The sequence below is a fragment of the Acyrthosiphon pisum genome, chromosome A1, assembly GCF_005508785.2.
Source record: "Acyrthosiphon pisum isolate AL4f chromosome A1, pea_aphid_22Mar2018_4r6ur, whole genome shotgun sequence".
Lineage (NCBI taxonomy): Eukaryota > Metazoa > Arthropoda > Insecta > Hemiptera > Aphididae > Acyrthosiphon > Acyrthosiphon pisum.
In genome coordinates, this window is record NC_042494.1 from 32,697,879 (window position 1) to 32,715,136 (window position 17,258).

General features: G+C 30.7%; 1 protein-coding gene across 1 annotated transcript in view; it reads right to left on the reverse strand.

Moving 5' to 3' along the window:
• Nucleotides 1–13,109: 13,109 nt before the first annotated feature.
• LOC100165486 overlaps nucleotides 13,110–17,258 on the reverse strand; it is a 261,915-nt gene continuing 257,766 nt past the window's right edge. The window contains exon 17 of the mRNA XM_029486931.1: nucleotides 13,110–16,222. Coding sequence (XP_029342791.1) covers nucleotides 15,923–16,222 — 300 coding nt within the window. The 3' untranslated portion in view covers nucleotides 13,110–15,922. The remainder of the gene's footprint in view (nucleotides 16,223–17,258) is intronic.

A 17,258-nucleotide genomic window follows, 5' to 3' on the forward strand; every position in this document is an offset into this window, starting at 1 on the left:
TCAGATTAACCAATACCAAAAAACATTTAGGTATTTCTCAATTTGACATTCCATGCGCCAAGAAAACAATATTCTTTACAGCTGACACTTTTCAGTAAAAATTAAAAATTAACTTTATCAATATTTATATACCTATTCATATTTAAATATAAAAGCCATCTATATTTTGTTATAGAAATGTGTTGGCGACCACATCATGTGTAAAGAAAATATATTTGAATATTATTATTTATCATCGCTGTTTTCAGCATCCGATATTCCGATAGGCGATAACACATCAGTAGTTTGCCTTAATTGTGTACACTTGTTGCTTCGTTTAGTTGCACGCTGGTTACTATTTTAATCTGTAAGCTACTTTAAGAAGGCAATAAAAAACAATTTCGATAATTGGCCTTAGAAGTTTATTAAGCCAAATATTTGAGTGATGTGCATTCCTCAGAACAATTAAATGCGTGTCTATAATTTATATTGTATAATTTGTCATTTCTACTTGAATTTTATCGTCCGTTTTTTTATGAAAATAATTACTTTGAGCTTTGCGAACTTAACGTATGCAAAATCATCTCGTCTCTATCTCCGAACATACCAACATCTGTCGGCTTTTTATCATCATCCAGTGCCTCACCATCACCGCTACAGCGCTTTTATATCGACCTCTCCCCCCACCGAACACGTGAGTTAATCCAACAGATTTAAAACGTTTCCATGTCGTGGTGTATATGATATAATATTGTAAACACTCAAACCGCATTATTTACCCGTTACCGGATGGAATTGAGGATTAACGGCGAAGATTATGTGCGATTGAACCTAATGCGTCGAACAACACCGGTGCCGCGTGGTGGGGCATTTTATAGGATACCGTTATTTTAATATTAGTCCTAAAGAAGTTCGAACAAAAACGTTAGATATTTACTTTGTGAATAGTCCGTGTGTTTGAATAGATAATATGCATTATGTTTGAATCGCCTTCAATGTACGATTATTAATAATTAATAACCTCAGTCATCTAAGTCTATAAAGAAAGATCGTTTTTGATTTGGATCACACACTGGAAAAAATATGCCAAACGGCTTCGAAATCAAATGAAATAATTTTTATAAACGTAACAATATAATGTATATAATATAATTGTTCTATAAATAGTATGCGTTTTGTGTTAATTTTGATACAATATGCGTACAACATACGAGTATATTATTATTATAATACTATAGGATATACAAATGTTATATCATAGAAATTATTTAAAATTCATAATTCTAGCTAACATTTTTAGTCAAATAAGACGTTCAAAATAAAACAAAAACTAGTCATTAACATCCAGGCTTTAATGATAAATACTAAAATACTCAACTTAACGAAACCTGCAAACCTGCAAAAAAAAAAAAAACAGACATTTTCAGTGAAAGCCAGTCATATGACTTACAAAGTAATAATAATAATAATTATTATATCGTTTTTCATTCCGCAGTTGTAGTTGACGACGAATCTGTGTAGATCAATAACGATGGGTAATCGCTACGGATTAAAAATTACTCACCTTGGTACTACTCCGCGGGTACGATTATTAACAATTTTACTAATAATTGTATATTATTGGTAGGTACGCCGCACCTAGTACCTGCCATATTAGAACGTGTACGGTATTATATTGTATTATTATTGTTGTCTGTACAATATCTTTTTTGTTTTTCGCATAATATGGCGGAATTATAATTTATAATACGAGACGTTTCAGATACCTATTTTAAAAGCTTTAGCGCGAAAACAGCGCTAAACGAAGATCACGCGACTACTGCAACACTCCGTTACACACACGACACATTATCGTATACGTATTGGAATACTCGTCGTGTGCATAAATTATAATAATATTGTTCTGCTCGAATTCGGTCACCGCGTTCGCTCCGATGTCTCGTATACACGGTGTCTCGTCCCCCGGGACATTGCAAAACCATATTGTGTTACAGAGTAACGCGCAACATAATATAATATTATATTATATACACAGTTAGGTAAGTCGGCAGATAGCTGGTGTATGTGTGTGTGTGTGTGTGTATATATGGGTAAAATAAGTAAGCACCGCGAGCGGCCGCGGATCTGATCGGAATATTGTTATCATTATATTATTATGCCTTGTCACGAGTAATAATGATAACAATCGACAACAGTGTGCGCGCGTGTCTCTAGACGTCTGTGTGCCGACCATAATTTATACCTATTATTAGAATTATGATACGCTTTAGAGAAGCGACAAAAGTGTTATTGAACACATTATAATAATATTATATTATGACAGTACTGTAATATTATACAGAGCGTTTCGCCATTTTCGTTGTACTACGCACTGTGATGAGTGTGATGTGAAACGACATGCACTCGCTCGCTTTTTTTCTCAAATATTTATTATACCTACAATCTGTAAAATATGTTTTTCACAATAAGTATAAGTGATGTTGATGATTATAATGGACTGTAGTCTTGAGGGAAGAATCCATCCATTGATGGAAGTTCGCGGTAGGTAATGAGAATTCGCCCGCTTAAAATATTATTATGGCATACATGAAGTACCTCGTGAGTAAATTCCATAATATTGTTATAATACAGAACACAATGCGTGTTCCGCTTAATTGGATCGCACAATTTTGAGGGTCATTTTGGATTCTATTAACCGGTTGATTCAATAAAACTTTTTTTTTTTTGTCATCCTTTATACTTAAAAATGTATTTAATGTGAAACACATCGTTGCATAGTATTGTAATTTGAATAAAAATGTACAATAAAGAAAAACACAGTTGATCTCACTCGAGCGATGCGTAAGTTATTTTCCATAATAATATTTGTGTTATATTATGTTCACAATCACCTCATATTTTGATTAAAGTGTTTGAAGCCGTATATAATATCTGGAAAAGTGGTTAAATTATCTGGTAGTTGGTACACAGTGGTTTAAATAAAATGAACCATATCTAACGTAAAACACATAATATGATTAGGTTTTATGGTTTTGATTTCAAAAAAACGGTTGATTCAATAAGCCAGCCATCACAATAATATATTGAACGGAGCTCACTATACCTGACTAATCGAATAACTGACGGATACCATTGATTATATGACATTTTAAAACATTATTAACATATAATTCATTTTTTTTTTTTTATTGATCATGAAGCCCAGCAACTATATTATGACTAGCTGTTATTATATTAGCTGTTTGTTTTTGTTTGTAGGGGAGGCATTGTAGGTGTGTAAACATGTGTGTTTTGGTTTGGCAGATTTTTTAGTGGTCACCCGTAGGTGTTTGTCATGCCCGGGTGGGGGATGGCGGCATTTCTCTCTGGACACCGTGACTTTCCCGAAGAAAAATGCCACCCGTGGCCTGATTCGAACCGACGCTGGTGTGCGTCGCAACCAACGTCTTACTCCGCTCGGCCAATCCGTCTCCTATTATAAATTATTAGCTCCAAATAAAGAAATTAACTACTGGATTATTTACGTAAGGCGAAAACGAAAATTTTAATTTTAGATTCTGAGTGGAGTGAAGGATCTAGTGGTTTTACAATGGTGTTTATTTTTTTTTATCCTGTATAAGGTATTTCTAAATAAAAATAACGATTTTAGTTATTTTGTTGTAATTTATAATGTTAAATTCAGCTTACAGGCTATAATAAAATATAATAGCAATATAAAATATTATATAGACTGACAAACCGTCTCCATTCATAATTGTTTTTCGTATGCAATGATATGATATCAATATATCATTGAATTCAAATGTAATACTATCCATTATAAAGTGACCCACTTATAACCTACTGTACAGCAGAGCGACATCCACTTACCCGCTTTTTTATTTTGATTGTAAAATATCGACTGGAAAAAAGTCAAAGACTGCACCGCGGTATATACATATTATATTATTATTATTATTATTATTTTGTAAACACGCAAAGTCTGTGGGAGCAACAGGGTGGCATCAGGGCAACAGGGTAGCCAGCGACCGACAATAATAAACTTGTACACGTCTCATAATAATATTATTATTATTATAATTTCCGTCGACCTTGTACTCAATATTATTCTATACGGGTCTTCGTGTTCGGGTTTTAGCGATATCGTTTTGATCGTGATGGCCGAGGGAAATAAAATTCGAAATGTGTAATCCTATAATACCTATATATAGTATATAGGACGCATCTATAATGTATTTAATAATAAAAAAGACGAACGGTAAAATATCGTTCGATGTGACTGTGCATTCGGTAAACAGGGCGTTTCGACGTTTTTGTCCTCATTTCTTCTCCATATTTTAATTTAGGGTAAAAACAAAAAAAAATCATGATTTATAATAACTCAATAGCTCAAATAAAACTTGCACGATTTATAATATCTCTAGCAAGCTGTCTGAAATTGTCGAAAATTGTGCGGAAAATTATAGATTTTCAATCGTCTACGCGGTAAAATAATAAAACGTTAGAAAAAACGTGAAATTTTACGAATCTACACGTGTAATAATATATTTTATTATACTATTTGACGATACGTTCCCAGGTGTATACCAATATATCATACCGTAGCGGTTGTCATGTCGATCGAGCCATATAACACTTACTAGTTACCACACATCGTTTTGACGTCTAGTCCGAAAGGTAGGGGGTAGCGTGACGGCGACATGCAATGTAAGTATCGGCAGTCGAGTCCAGCGAGAGAAAATAACATTTCCAGTATTGAAAAAGTTTCCCCGCCGAGCCAATAAAAGCCCAATACCTACAGACACACACACACACACACACACACACGCCCATTTACAACGTACCTACGTGTATAACATTACACGTATTGTACCAACATATTATTAAAGCTATAGTCGAATGGTGGGAAATAAAACGTTTATATACGATTCGCAGGTATACTTATTTTAAAAAGTTTTTTCGTCGTATCATATTGTATTTTATTCAAACAGTGTACGTCTTATATTGTTCTTATTATTATTGCCATCGTCGTCGGTTTGCACTCCTCGCCGATTATATTGTATAGATAAAAAAAAAATAATTTCCACGCGAGACGAACCGAAAAAACGCGTCGCGCTCGACGTTTTATTTCGAGCCCCGCACGAGAAACCAATTCACCCGCATGTCCGTCAGTGAGAAAACTTTTTGACGCCGAGACGCAGACGAAAACACGAAAAGTTAAGAGCACGTCATACCCGCACGATAAGTTGCACAACTTGGAAAATTTTCGTTCAGCAGAACCGATCTCGGGTCGTTATAGCTTCAATATTAGAGCGAACTCATCTTAAATCATTATTATCAAAAGTGAAGGTAAAAAACTCTACAAATTCTATTTTTGTCTAAACGTCGGGTTTTCACGACATTTCATTTTTTAAGCAAATATTATGAGTATGATATTGAAAACTTAAAATGTTCTTTTCATGTTCTTTTCAATGTCCACATGAAGATTTTACACTTTGTTTTATTTGCAATGATTTATAATTAGATACTCTTCTAAAGTACATTAAGGAAAAAAAGGTCTACAGTAATATTAAATATGTTTTTCAGCCAAACTATTTTACACTCAGTCTCCATATGGATAAAAAAAAACAACATACAACATCATTTGTAGTTCACCAAAAAGTAAGACACATTCTAACTAAAATATGGGCGACACAACTTTCCTGATAAAATAACTACAGTTCTTAACTCTTACTTCGATTTAATCATAAGTTATAACACTAATCAATATTTTCATCATTACTTTTATACAATTAAATTGTGAATAAGCTTGTATACTTACTGGAAATAATGACATGTAATAGTTTTTATTTTTTTATTCACTTTTATTAACACATGTCCTAAACAAAATGTATTGTAAAACTTCTTTATACAAATTTTTAATTTGTAAATTGTTACAAAATTAAATTGTTTTTTTTTTTTAGAAAAAAAAATTATAGATTGTGTATTTATTTAGTTTAACAATGTTTACTCTTATCGAATAACAAATTAAAAACTTTTATCTTTTAAATAAAGTCCAATACCAGAAGGATAAAAGAAAAAGTTATATACGTTAAAATAGTAATCGCTTTAAATTAATTGATAAGATATTAAACAAGAATGATGTTTGAAATTCAGCTGCAAAATTTTATTTTATTTGAACTTTTAAGTAACGGTGTAGAAGTCTTATGTATATCGGGCTAATTTAAAATAACAAGCAGCAAAGAGATTATAGTAGTAATCTTACCTTGTCGAAAGCTCACCGAAGACAGATTGACTGAAGATTGATGTTTCCTAGTTAGTTCCAGTCGAAGTTTACTAAACCTAGTGAATGAATTTTCAGTATTCCATAAGCCATTTTAGTACTATTTCACATTCTAAATAAACTGATAGTGATTGCGTTTAACTTATTACTAATTAGTAATTGATATGTTGTCATTGTCTAATGTATGTATCCAATTTAATATACCTGATACGATTACACACTGACTGTCACAAGTAGTTTCATGACTCGTGAGTTCATCTGTAGTGGTAAAAATATATGCACCTTAGTCCTTAATATAATGTAAAAACCAAATTTAATAACTTTATTTATTTTTAATTTACCAGTGCTTTAAACGAATCAGAATATTTTTGAAAATTATATTTTAACTATGAGAATAATATAAATTTTATAATAATATATAATTAAACAACTGATTTAAATTTTAAACTGTATATTTTTCATAAAATATTCTTACAAAGTGAGTATGTAGCAATACACAATAGAGCTAAAAAAAATAAAATGTTTGTTCATTGTACAATAAAGTTTGAGTGGTAATGAAAACAATAACCACAAAACGACTCGACAGTTTAAATTAATTAAAACACATTATTTTAATTTAGTCAACCGAACATTTGTTACACATACCGTTTGTAATCCCCAATAAAGGTTAAGTCTTATTAAATATAATTTCATAACGTATTACAGAATCATGTTGGATCTGTTCGTAAATAAAATGAGATACCTATAATGAGGTATCTGTATGTAAGAGCAAATCCACCGAACTAAGTAATAATCGTAGCGTCTTATTATTTATCTCCAGGATTAATTTTTTTAAACTAGAAAAACAATTAAAAACTAACAAGGTCGCTTATTATTTAGTATAGGTCATTGTAATATATGTTTTTATTTGAATTCAATCATAAATCACAATAGGTATACGATGAAAAACGATGAAATGCGGAAAGTTGAACTCATTAGTAAGCTTCACCAAAAGCATAATATTTTATATATTATATAATAACAATTATCATATTTATTTCATATATAATATTAAACTAGCTATTAACAACTGTGTGATTAGGTGCATGCTATAAATGGCTAGAACTTAATATAGATATTTAGAAAAATGTATAAATTGTGTGATGTAAATAACTATATACGTAATGGTAAAATGTTTTAAGTCTCCGCCACGAATTATATTTTTTGAACTTTAAATTAAGACAAAATACATAAAAATAGGATTTTGGAATGTTAATAAAAAAAAGCAGGTAAGTGGATGTCGCTCTGCTGTACAGTAGATTACAAGTGGGTCATTGTATAATGGATTGTATTAGACTTGAATTCAATGATTAAAAATCATTGTATAAGAAAAACGATTCTGAAAGGAGATGGTTTGTCAGTCTGGATATTTTATATTGTTATTATTTATTTTATCATGTAAGTTGAATTAATATTATAATATTATATTTTTTTATTCGTTTCTACCCAGACAGCAATTTTTTGCTTAATAATATTATTATAATATTATTGTTACAAAATGCTGTCCGGGTATGGTGATAAACAAAGCGTTGGAAATTAAAATCCCATTTTTAGCGTTTTTTCGTAATTTTTCGGTAGTTTTTTCGTGGCATTAAATAACTATTGATAAAATCAAAAAATTACCTCTTTAAAGTACCATCTTGATCCAATTTGCTAAAAAATAAGGTACTATAATGTACATAACATATTATGTTGAAATCGACGCATTCCTTCTGGTAGAAATTTTGTATACAGGATATAAAAAAAAAAAATAATAAACACCATTGTAAAACCAATAGCTTCCTCGCTCCGCTCAGAATCTAAAATTGCAAATGTATTCTCTATATTTTTAGATTGCCACAAGAAAAACGTATATGGATCTTCGCATCATATTTTCAATCACTAGTTATTAACATTAGACATTTTTACATTTTATATTGTCAAATTTTAAACGTCAAACCCTTACCAACAAGTGTTATCTATGTGTTTTTAGTGATAATGGAATGTTTCAGGTTTCTACGATAAATATTTGTTTGAATAATAACAGAATAACAAGTCGTTAAAGGATAAATTAACTCTATTATAGGGTTGAATATCTAATTTTGTGAAAATTTGAATTTCAAAAATCCATAAAAAGTTATTCTAGATTCACGCTAAACTTCTTATTTTTAATATCAGCTGGAAAATATTAAGAGAATCCATATATTAAAATTATTAAATATTAAAGCTTTTCGGATGTGTAACAAAAAAATATTATTTCTGACTCTCTAAGCCTTAAACCCTAAGGCCTAAACCACCAACTAGATCCAATGCTGATGATCAAAGTATTTTTTATACTTAACAATGTGTCTTAATAACGTGTCTTTATACAGACTAAAATTAACAAAAATTGAATAGACACACATCGTTGTAAAACCAAAATTATTCATCGCTCTGCAAATAATCTAAAATAATAACGACGGTGATGGATAATTTATGAAAAACCTCACCGAATTATGAGCATAAATGATTCTGTCTTCGCATTTTCTGAAAAGGCTTTTGTATGAGTACTTGTAACGATCATAATGGTATTTCTATGGCTGCATATTACCGCGGCCGTTTGTTTCGAGCACAAAAGACTGATATTATACTTGAAATATCATTGCTGCATAGTATTTCTCACCAAAGTTCCTGCCACGATAACTTCGGAAAAATCCGTCAAATTCAATTAATAAAGAGTCGGCAATAAATATCGTCGCGTTCCTGAAACGAATGGCACTATCAATCGTTTGAAAGTAATCATACGGAAATAATCCATTTCGCTTTGTAAAGATTGTCTACAATTAATCCGATTGGGCGAAGCACAACCGCATTATCATTTGGTAATATTATTATCATGAGTAATAATAATTATTATAGTAAAGGCATGATACGAGTACCTAAGTATAAACTATGAGTATTGGGTACTTGATTTGTAAGTGATTATAATTTGTTGTGGCGTATTTATTACCTCTCCGATTCTTGTTTTCACTGCTTTTCATATAAAAAAAAGGTAGGCAAGTGGATGTCGCTCTGCTGTATAGTAGGTTACAAGTGGGTCACTGTATAATGGATGGTATTAAATTTGAATTCAATGATTGAATATCATTGTATAAGAAAAACAATTCTGAGCGGAGACTGAATCTAGGTGTAAGATATATTATACTTATATCTATGGTATTAAAAAAAAAAATTGACCTATAATAGGTGGCTACATAATAAATTCCAAATTAATCATATCACAATATCCATTAGGTACTTATAACGCGTTATACATCAGCAACAAACCGTGATACTATCATAGATATATAATAGTATACTTTAGAAGTTTCAAGTACCCACGAATAATATTATACAATCACAACAAAATAACTAAAATAGTTATTCTAGGTTTTTTTATATGTAATTTCGTCCAAATTTGAACTTAAAATGACTATAAAAAAAAATTGTGCCTATGTATTTTTAATATTTTTCAACTGCCATTGAAACAATACATCAGGAGCCTTGCATTAAATGTTTACACTTTTTTACCCAACAGATAAAACTTTATTGATATTTATAGAAAAAAAAACTAAAAAAATTGTTACTACAATAGGTATAGCTACATAATAAATTCCAAATTAATATGCAGTATGATTTCGTATGTTCTGCTGTATGATCCCTTGATCCCGAGATTCTTGATCTTTATAAACTTGACCTTTGATCCTGAGAGTCTTGATCCTTGATTTCGTACGTGTGTGACGTATATTTACCCCTCCACCTGAATCTGTCTACTATCGTCACGTGACCGATGCATATTTTGTATATTAACCCCCACCTTACCGCCACCTTCCAACCTGTTATGTGAGCAACATATATTTTATCATTATTATCAGCCTAACCTAACCCCTCCACCTGAACCCGTCTACTCATCACGTGACCGATACATATTATGTATATTAACCCCCACATTTCCACCACCTTCTGACCCGTTATGTGAGTAACATATTATATATTTTATCATTAATATCAGTTATCAATTACACATATATCTTGTAGACTCTTAGATGTTATATACTTAACAACAACAAATTAAAATACTTATTAGTGAATATCACACACACACAATGAAATCAGAACCTTCCCGCGAATAATTCACTTATATGTATACCTATGATAACATTTTGTGGGAAGGTTCTGATTTCATTGTGTGTGTGTGTGTGTGTGTGTGTGTGTGTATGTGTGTTATTCACTAATAGGCATAGGCGCAAATTGGGGGAGCGGCTTGGGTGTGCTAAGCCCCCAAACTTAACCGTAGTCCCCCCAAAAACCTAGGACATACAATTTTAATATGCTACATTGCAATGGTCTGCTTGCTTTTAATATATTCAGCCCCCCCTCCCCCAAGCTTAAAGTTGAAATTGCGCCTATGCTAATAACTATTTTGCTTTGTTGTTGTTAAGTATAATATCTAAGAGTCTACGCGATGATAGTAGACGGGTTCAGGTGGAGGGGTAAATATACGTCACACACGTACGCAATCAAGGATCAAGACTCTCAGGACCAAGGATCAAGGGATCAAGGAATCATACAGCAGAACATACCAAATCATACTACTATTGGAGTTTGCAGAATATGCAAAAATCGCAGTAGGTGAGTTGATTCACGAGACCTACTTTATGTATTAGTTGATTCCCGGGTCATTGTATGTCACGGTACACTGATAATCTCATTAACAGATACCAATTTTTAAAAACAATGTGTTATACATTTTTACCAAATTACTAAATTTTTTTAATAATAATTTTTTAACAAAAAATTGAATGATTTTCAAAACATTAAAAAACTAAAAAAAAAAAACAACATTTTTGAGAAACTTGTCAGTCGATCTCCTCGTGATGTTTATTGGGTTTGACTAAATATTGAAAATAATATATAATGACCTGGGAATCAACTCGTACACCACTTAATGACCCCGGAATAATATCAAAAAGTGATGTTTGACAATAACTGATGAACCTTAAAAATATAATTTTCTATAGATAGTTATTTTACTTACCATCCACATCAAAAATGTGGTATATTGTAATTATTTCTATCACATAACCACTTAACTTAGGTTTATCGACAAAGCATATGCATTATATACACCCTCCGATGAATATAGATTAATCATATTTTAGATATAATAGAATGTACCCATATTCTACAGCAACATGTCAATAACCTTGGTTTACTTTCGATTATCCACTATAGTATGTTGGTTATTTTAGTTGCGAGAGAACTATGATAATTATTATTATTCTATGTCTTATGGTCGGATAAAAAATATCTATAATCGTAGTATAATACTACACAGGTTAGAAACAAATTTAATTTTGTAATCTTAATGATAATTCCACGCAGGTATAATATATCCGTAGTATATCTCAAAATATATATTTAATATAAATTTTAGTAAACCATGTCCTAACTTTCAAGCTGTTTTGTAGTGTACTTACCTTTTTAAAAATATGTTTTAACAAGATCATTATTTTTATAATTTTAATATTCACTAATTATTATTATATCTTGTATAATTTAACTCAAAATAGATAATTTACCAATCAAAAATTTGTTTTTATTTATTTTTTGTTTTAAAAGGAATGTGTTTCACAAATAGGGATGTCATATCGATTCCTTTGAAAAACGCAGACATGTACCAGGTTTTAAGCTTCTTAATGATATATTGTCAATAATTTAAATGGATTAAAAATGATAAAACTATATTCTAAGGTTATATTTTATTATTATTTTAATAATGTAATTAGTAATGATAATTCATATACAACACATAATAAGTTCACTTTTGAATTCTTGAATTAAATTTATAAAATATTTACGTTGAAATCGGATCTACTGTCATTAATAGAGAAAAATTATTCGTTTTTAAAGTACAAAACAACATAAGTATTGACCACAATGTCAAAAGTACATAATTAATATTATAGTATATTACATTTTCCCATATTTTAGTACCTACCGTTCATCTCTTTAAGTTTTGATACCACATTGGTGTACTCGAATAAGTTGTTGTACTGTGTCTTGACGAAGGATGACTGATCGTCGTTCATCCATATTATTATGTGACGATGATAGTGAAACCGGGTTATTTAATAAAAAAACTCTCAACCATAAAGGTATACATACATATTTATTAAATAACATTTTTTTTTTCGTTTTTCAAAGACAGATAAATGTTAATAATACTGATTTATATTTCCTAAAGATAATTAAACAACAATATAGTCAATGAAAATACATTATGCAAATACATTTGAATTTCAAGTTTATATAATATAATGTATATTATACTTAAACATAATATTTATTATTTATTTATATATATATATATAATATAATATTAAAAACTATTTTTTTTTTTACAAATCGCCTAATGCAAATAAATTAGTAATATTATGTCTTATATAAGTATTACACTACCTATTGCAAGTTTATATTGTATAGGAAACGAATAGCTTTTCCTAATTATTGATGATCAGGTTACAACTGAAATCGAAGAAAACAGCATTGTGTTCCTTCGGCGTTATGTATAATATATTTTAAATGTGCGCCGGGATTTCGTTATTATTATTAATATATATATATATAAATATTATAAATATGTATAATTTTTTTTTTTTTTTTTTTACAAAATTTTATAGACCAAAAAGTGTTTAGAGATTGATTGTCTCTTAGCAACGTGGGCAATTGATTATACCCTCCATGTAATAGTATTATTATTTACACACCATTTCATGCCACCCTTTGAAAAGTGCCATTTTATCATTATCGCCGTCGCGTGACCGCGGCCTAAATTAAATTATATCGTAAATCAAAATTAGGGGTTTAATGCCGAGGAGTTTATACTATTTTGGAAAGTTTGGAGAAAAACGCGTACTAAACTATATATATATATATATATGTATGTATATTATATATGATATGCAAATTCAAAAAATATAATAATGTATATATACACCTCTTCCAAAAAAAAAAAAAATCTGAAATATTTTAATAAATTGTTTTTGAAATAAACATATATTTTGGGTTTATACTCGATCGATTGTTTAGCTAAAATAATAACAGATATTGGCACCACTTTATTTTAAATTGCACGTTAAATTAGTTTATATTTAATATATGTACGATTTATTGCATTTTACACGAGCTCAGCTAATCCACTTTTGAGCTTAATACATTGAAATCATATAATTTTAATATTATTTCAACCAATATAATATATATAAATTAAATACAAAACATAAAAAAGATCCTAGAGGTATATTTGGAGAATATGAGAAAATGTATGTACAATATAAATTTAGGTCGACGCGATGATAATATGATGATTCGATTGAAAATCACACATCGCCGCTAATATTAAATAAAAAATTTGGAGAAAAAACAGTAAATCCCTTAAAAATTAATTTAAAACAGGATATGCCATTTGACGTATAGGTCATACCCGTTTAAACTACTTGGAAAGACATTGGAGTGAGTTCACGTAAAGTAGTATTACATTTACTATCGTTTAAAGAAACATAATAATATGATATACTTTAATAATAATAATAAGTAATAGAAATAACGTGGATAGTTTTATGAAATAACTTATAATTTTAACTACATATCCACTTGAGTTTTATACAATTAAAATTCAATAAATATAAATAGTTTTGTATAAAAATTATTTTGTCCAGACCTAAATAAAAATAATTTAATTTAATAATTATAGGTACATATACATGCGTTGTTTGTGAAAGTGAGGGCGTACATAAATCGAATAAGATTGTTTAAGTTTTCAAATTTAGATCTAACGCTAGATCTCGTACAACATTAGGTAGGGTAGGCATATAATATTATGTACAAGAAATAAAAATCGAAAATCGTATGTACAGATTTACAACGTACAGAAATTGCGTGTTGGAAAAATGAAATAATAACTGTAATATTATGGAAGAGACATTTTACAACACGTGTGTTTTGGGGCTGAAACAAAATCATTTGCACTGCAAGTTTATAGTGCTTCGCCATTAAACGGATTGAATCGTGGAAGACATTGCGTGTAAAATAGATTGATTACATTTGGTTCTCATTGGCAATTAAAATAAGGAGTATTAAATTAAGCAATAAGTAATTAATTGCCATTAATAATGCCGTCCAACCGGCGGTGTGGGAAAGTGGGTGGTGGGGGTCACAGGTGGCGAATAGAAAATATGATTATGTTCAAATGTGAAATCGAACACGTAAAATATTACCGCGTACAGTAATGTTGTTGTAAAAAGTAATGGCAGCTGAAGTACACACATAATAATATACTATAATATAATATGTATAATAAAATTGTATAATTCTAGAAATGACCGAGTTTAGAAGTTGAGATGCACATGACGATAGATATAATATATCTTGGCATTGCGTTTGAACAATAAACATCTCCTACAACATGCGCACGCACATACTACTGCTATATATTATATTGTATTATATTACAGTAGTGTCCGGCTTTCGTAAAACATAATATTATTATTATTATATTCGGGGATCCCGACTAAGTCAAACGATGTAAAACCGAAAAAAATCCGCAGACAACAAGGTTAAAGCCGCAAAGTCTGGTACGAAAAATTCAACGGATAAAAATGATTTCAAATATTTAATAATATTATACTATGGTAAGAAAAAAAACATGAGATTCTTTCCACTGACCGTTTTGATGTTAAAAAATAACAACATGATAATATTATTTTAGTTTCGTAATATAGTTTAGAGTATTTCTTTGCGATTGTTTAAAAACAATATTAGTCGACAATATTACGAGAAGATAAAACTCGGACCTGAACGGAAGTTTTAGAATTGACAGAATATTTTGGTTTGGATATTGTGCGTTTTATATTTTTGACAGAACGTTTTATAGGTATTTGGTGCTAAATTGTGTGCAGTTATTGTACCTATCATGATAATATGTAATGGCTGATATGAAATTTTTGACACTGGAGATTATTAAACGTTGGTATTACGGGTAAAATTATTTGATTACAATTATTATAGGTATACACTATACAGTCTTATAAATCATAACAATAATAATGATAATACTAATAGTTATAATAATAACAGTAATAATAATAATAAAAGTTATCATCATCATCATCATTACCGCGGCGTTGATAGGACAACATGTTTGATGGGTGTCCACACGCGTTTAATGTGCAACATTCTTAACGGACGATGGTCGGGAAAAACAAGAAACAGTAATTATTATACAATATACATGTTCTGGATCAGCAGTGGAGGAGGGGTGTAGGACATGCGATCCGGATGCGCAGCGATATGTGCGCACTACTCGAATATCACGGGGGTGGTTCGTACAGTTTCCGCGTGTTGGGGTGGGGGATTGTGAGGGAAAGTCGGGAAAAAGACGTAACCGGCTGCACCCACCCGAATATTCAAAACAGCAGCGTGACCGTTATAGGGATATAATAATAATGTTATCATTACGATGATGTACCTACCACGCTAGTCAAGAAGCGGCGGCGGTGTTGGGCGGTGTGGGTGTATAGCCGTGTGGGTGGTCGTGGAAGTGTTGTAGCAGGACGTGTCCGATCATATCACCGGTATGTACCCGAGGTTCTTGCGTTGCAGGAACAGGTGGATCTCCGAGAACTTCGGCCGGTCCGAGTCGCCGCGCTTCCAGCACTCGGCCATGATCTCGTACATTTCACGAGGGCAGCTGGGCGGTGGTTCCGCGTACCTGTGCTTGCCGTTGGCCAGGTACATGTGGTTGGCGTTCTCCACCACCTGTTCGTTGGTAAGCTCCGCCAGCGGCTGGTGGCTGCAGAACATGAGTATCTCCCACAGGGTGACGGCGAACGACCAGACGTCGCTTTTCGAAGTGTACTTGCCCTGCGAGCACAAACGCGTCCGTGTCGGTGTTATCATTAAGCTATAATAATTATTATACCGTCCGAATTCGATTCACGGATTCGCGGTTAGTCGTGTATTTAAGGATGGGTTCTCGAACTACCGAAATTTATCGTGAAATTCAAGAAATTCAAACGGTGACTTCTGACTAAAATATATCGAACGATTCGAGAAAACTCAAGTTCGATATCGATACTTTTTTAAATTATAAATAGCCGTGCTCTAGAAACTATTTTTCTCTTATCGCATGGTTTACGATCTCAAGTTTAAAATTAAAATTGAATAAATTTAAAATTTGAAAGTTCAAAGTGTTCGAGTAAGAATTGGATTTGAGTTCGTGTTTGATCTCAAACAGTTCGAGAAATTAAAGTATGACCCATTCCTAGTTGTGTAAGAAGGGTGGATAGTTATTTTTGTTATGTTATAATTTAATTTATTTCCTCAGATATAATTTCGTGATATACATTTGTAATAATATTTATTTTTCGTAATTTAAGAAAAGCAATTTCTAGGTGATTACCTTATATTATTTATTATTGTTATATTATTTCGTAATAAATATTATGATAGGTACCTACAAATGCATCGTGTATGTTTCTTGTGTGCGCAGCATGGACGAAAATGGTAAACCAAAAAAATTAACGTGATACATTTTTAGTTGATGCACGTTTCAAGTGGAATTATATACCTAATATTTTTTAATAGAGATTTGTGAAAACAAACTGACCAAAAAATGTATAGCTTGAAAATCAATTTATTGTTTATTATATATTTTATTGTATAATTTTACAAACACTACCTAGACCATGGATTAAAATATATAAAAACATCTTAACAATATTAAACATAATAATTTTAAATAAATATTTATTGTAAGTATTAATTTTAATAAAAAAAAAACAATTTTTATAAATTTAGTTAAAAATTGTGTGTTTTCCATGAATTAAGTACCACGTCTTACATGTTAATCCCGGAAATAGTGATTGGCATAATAAGAATAAAAATACTGTAATTAATC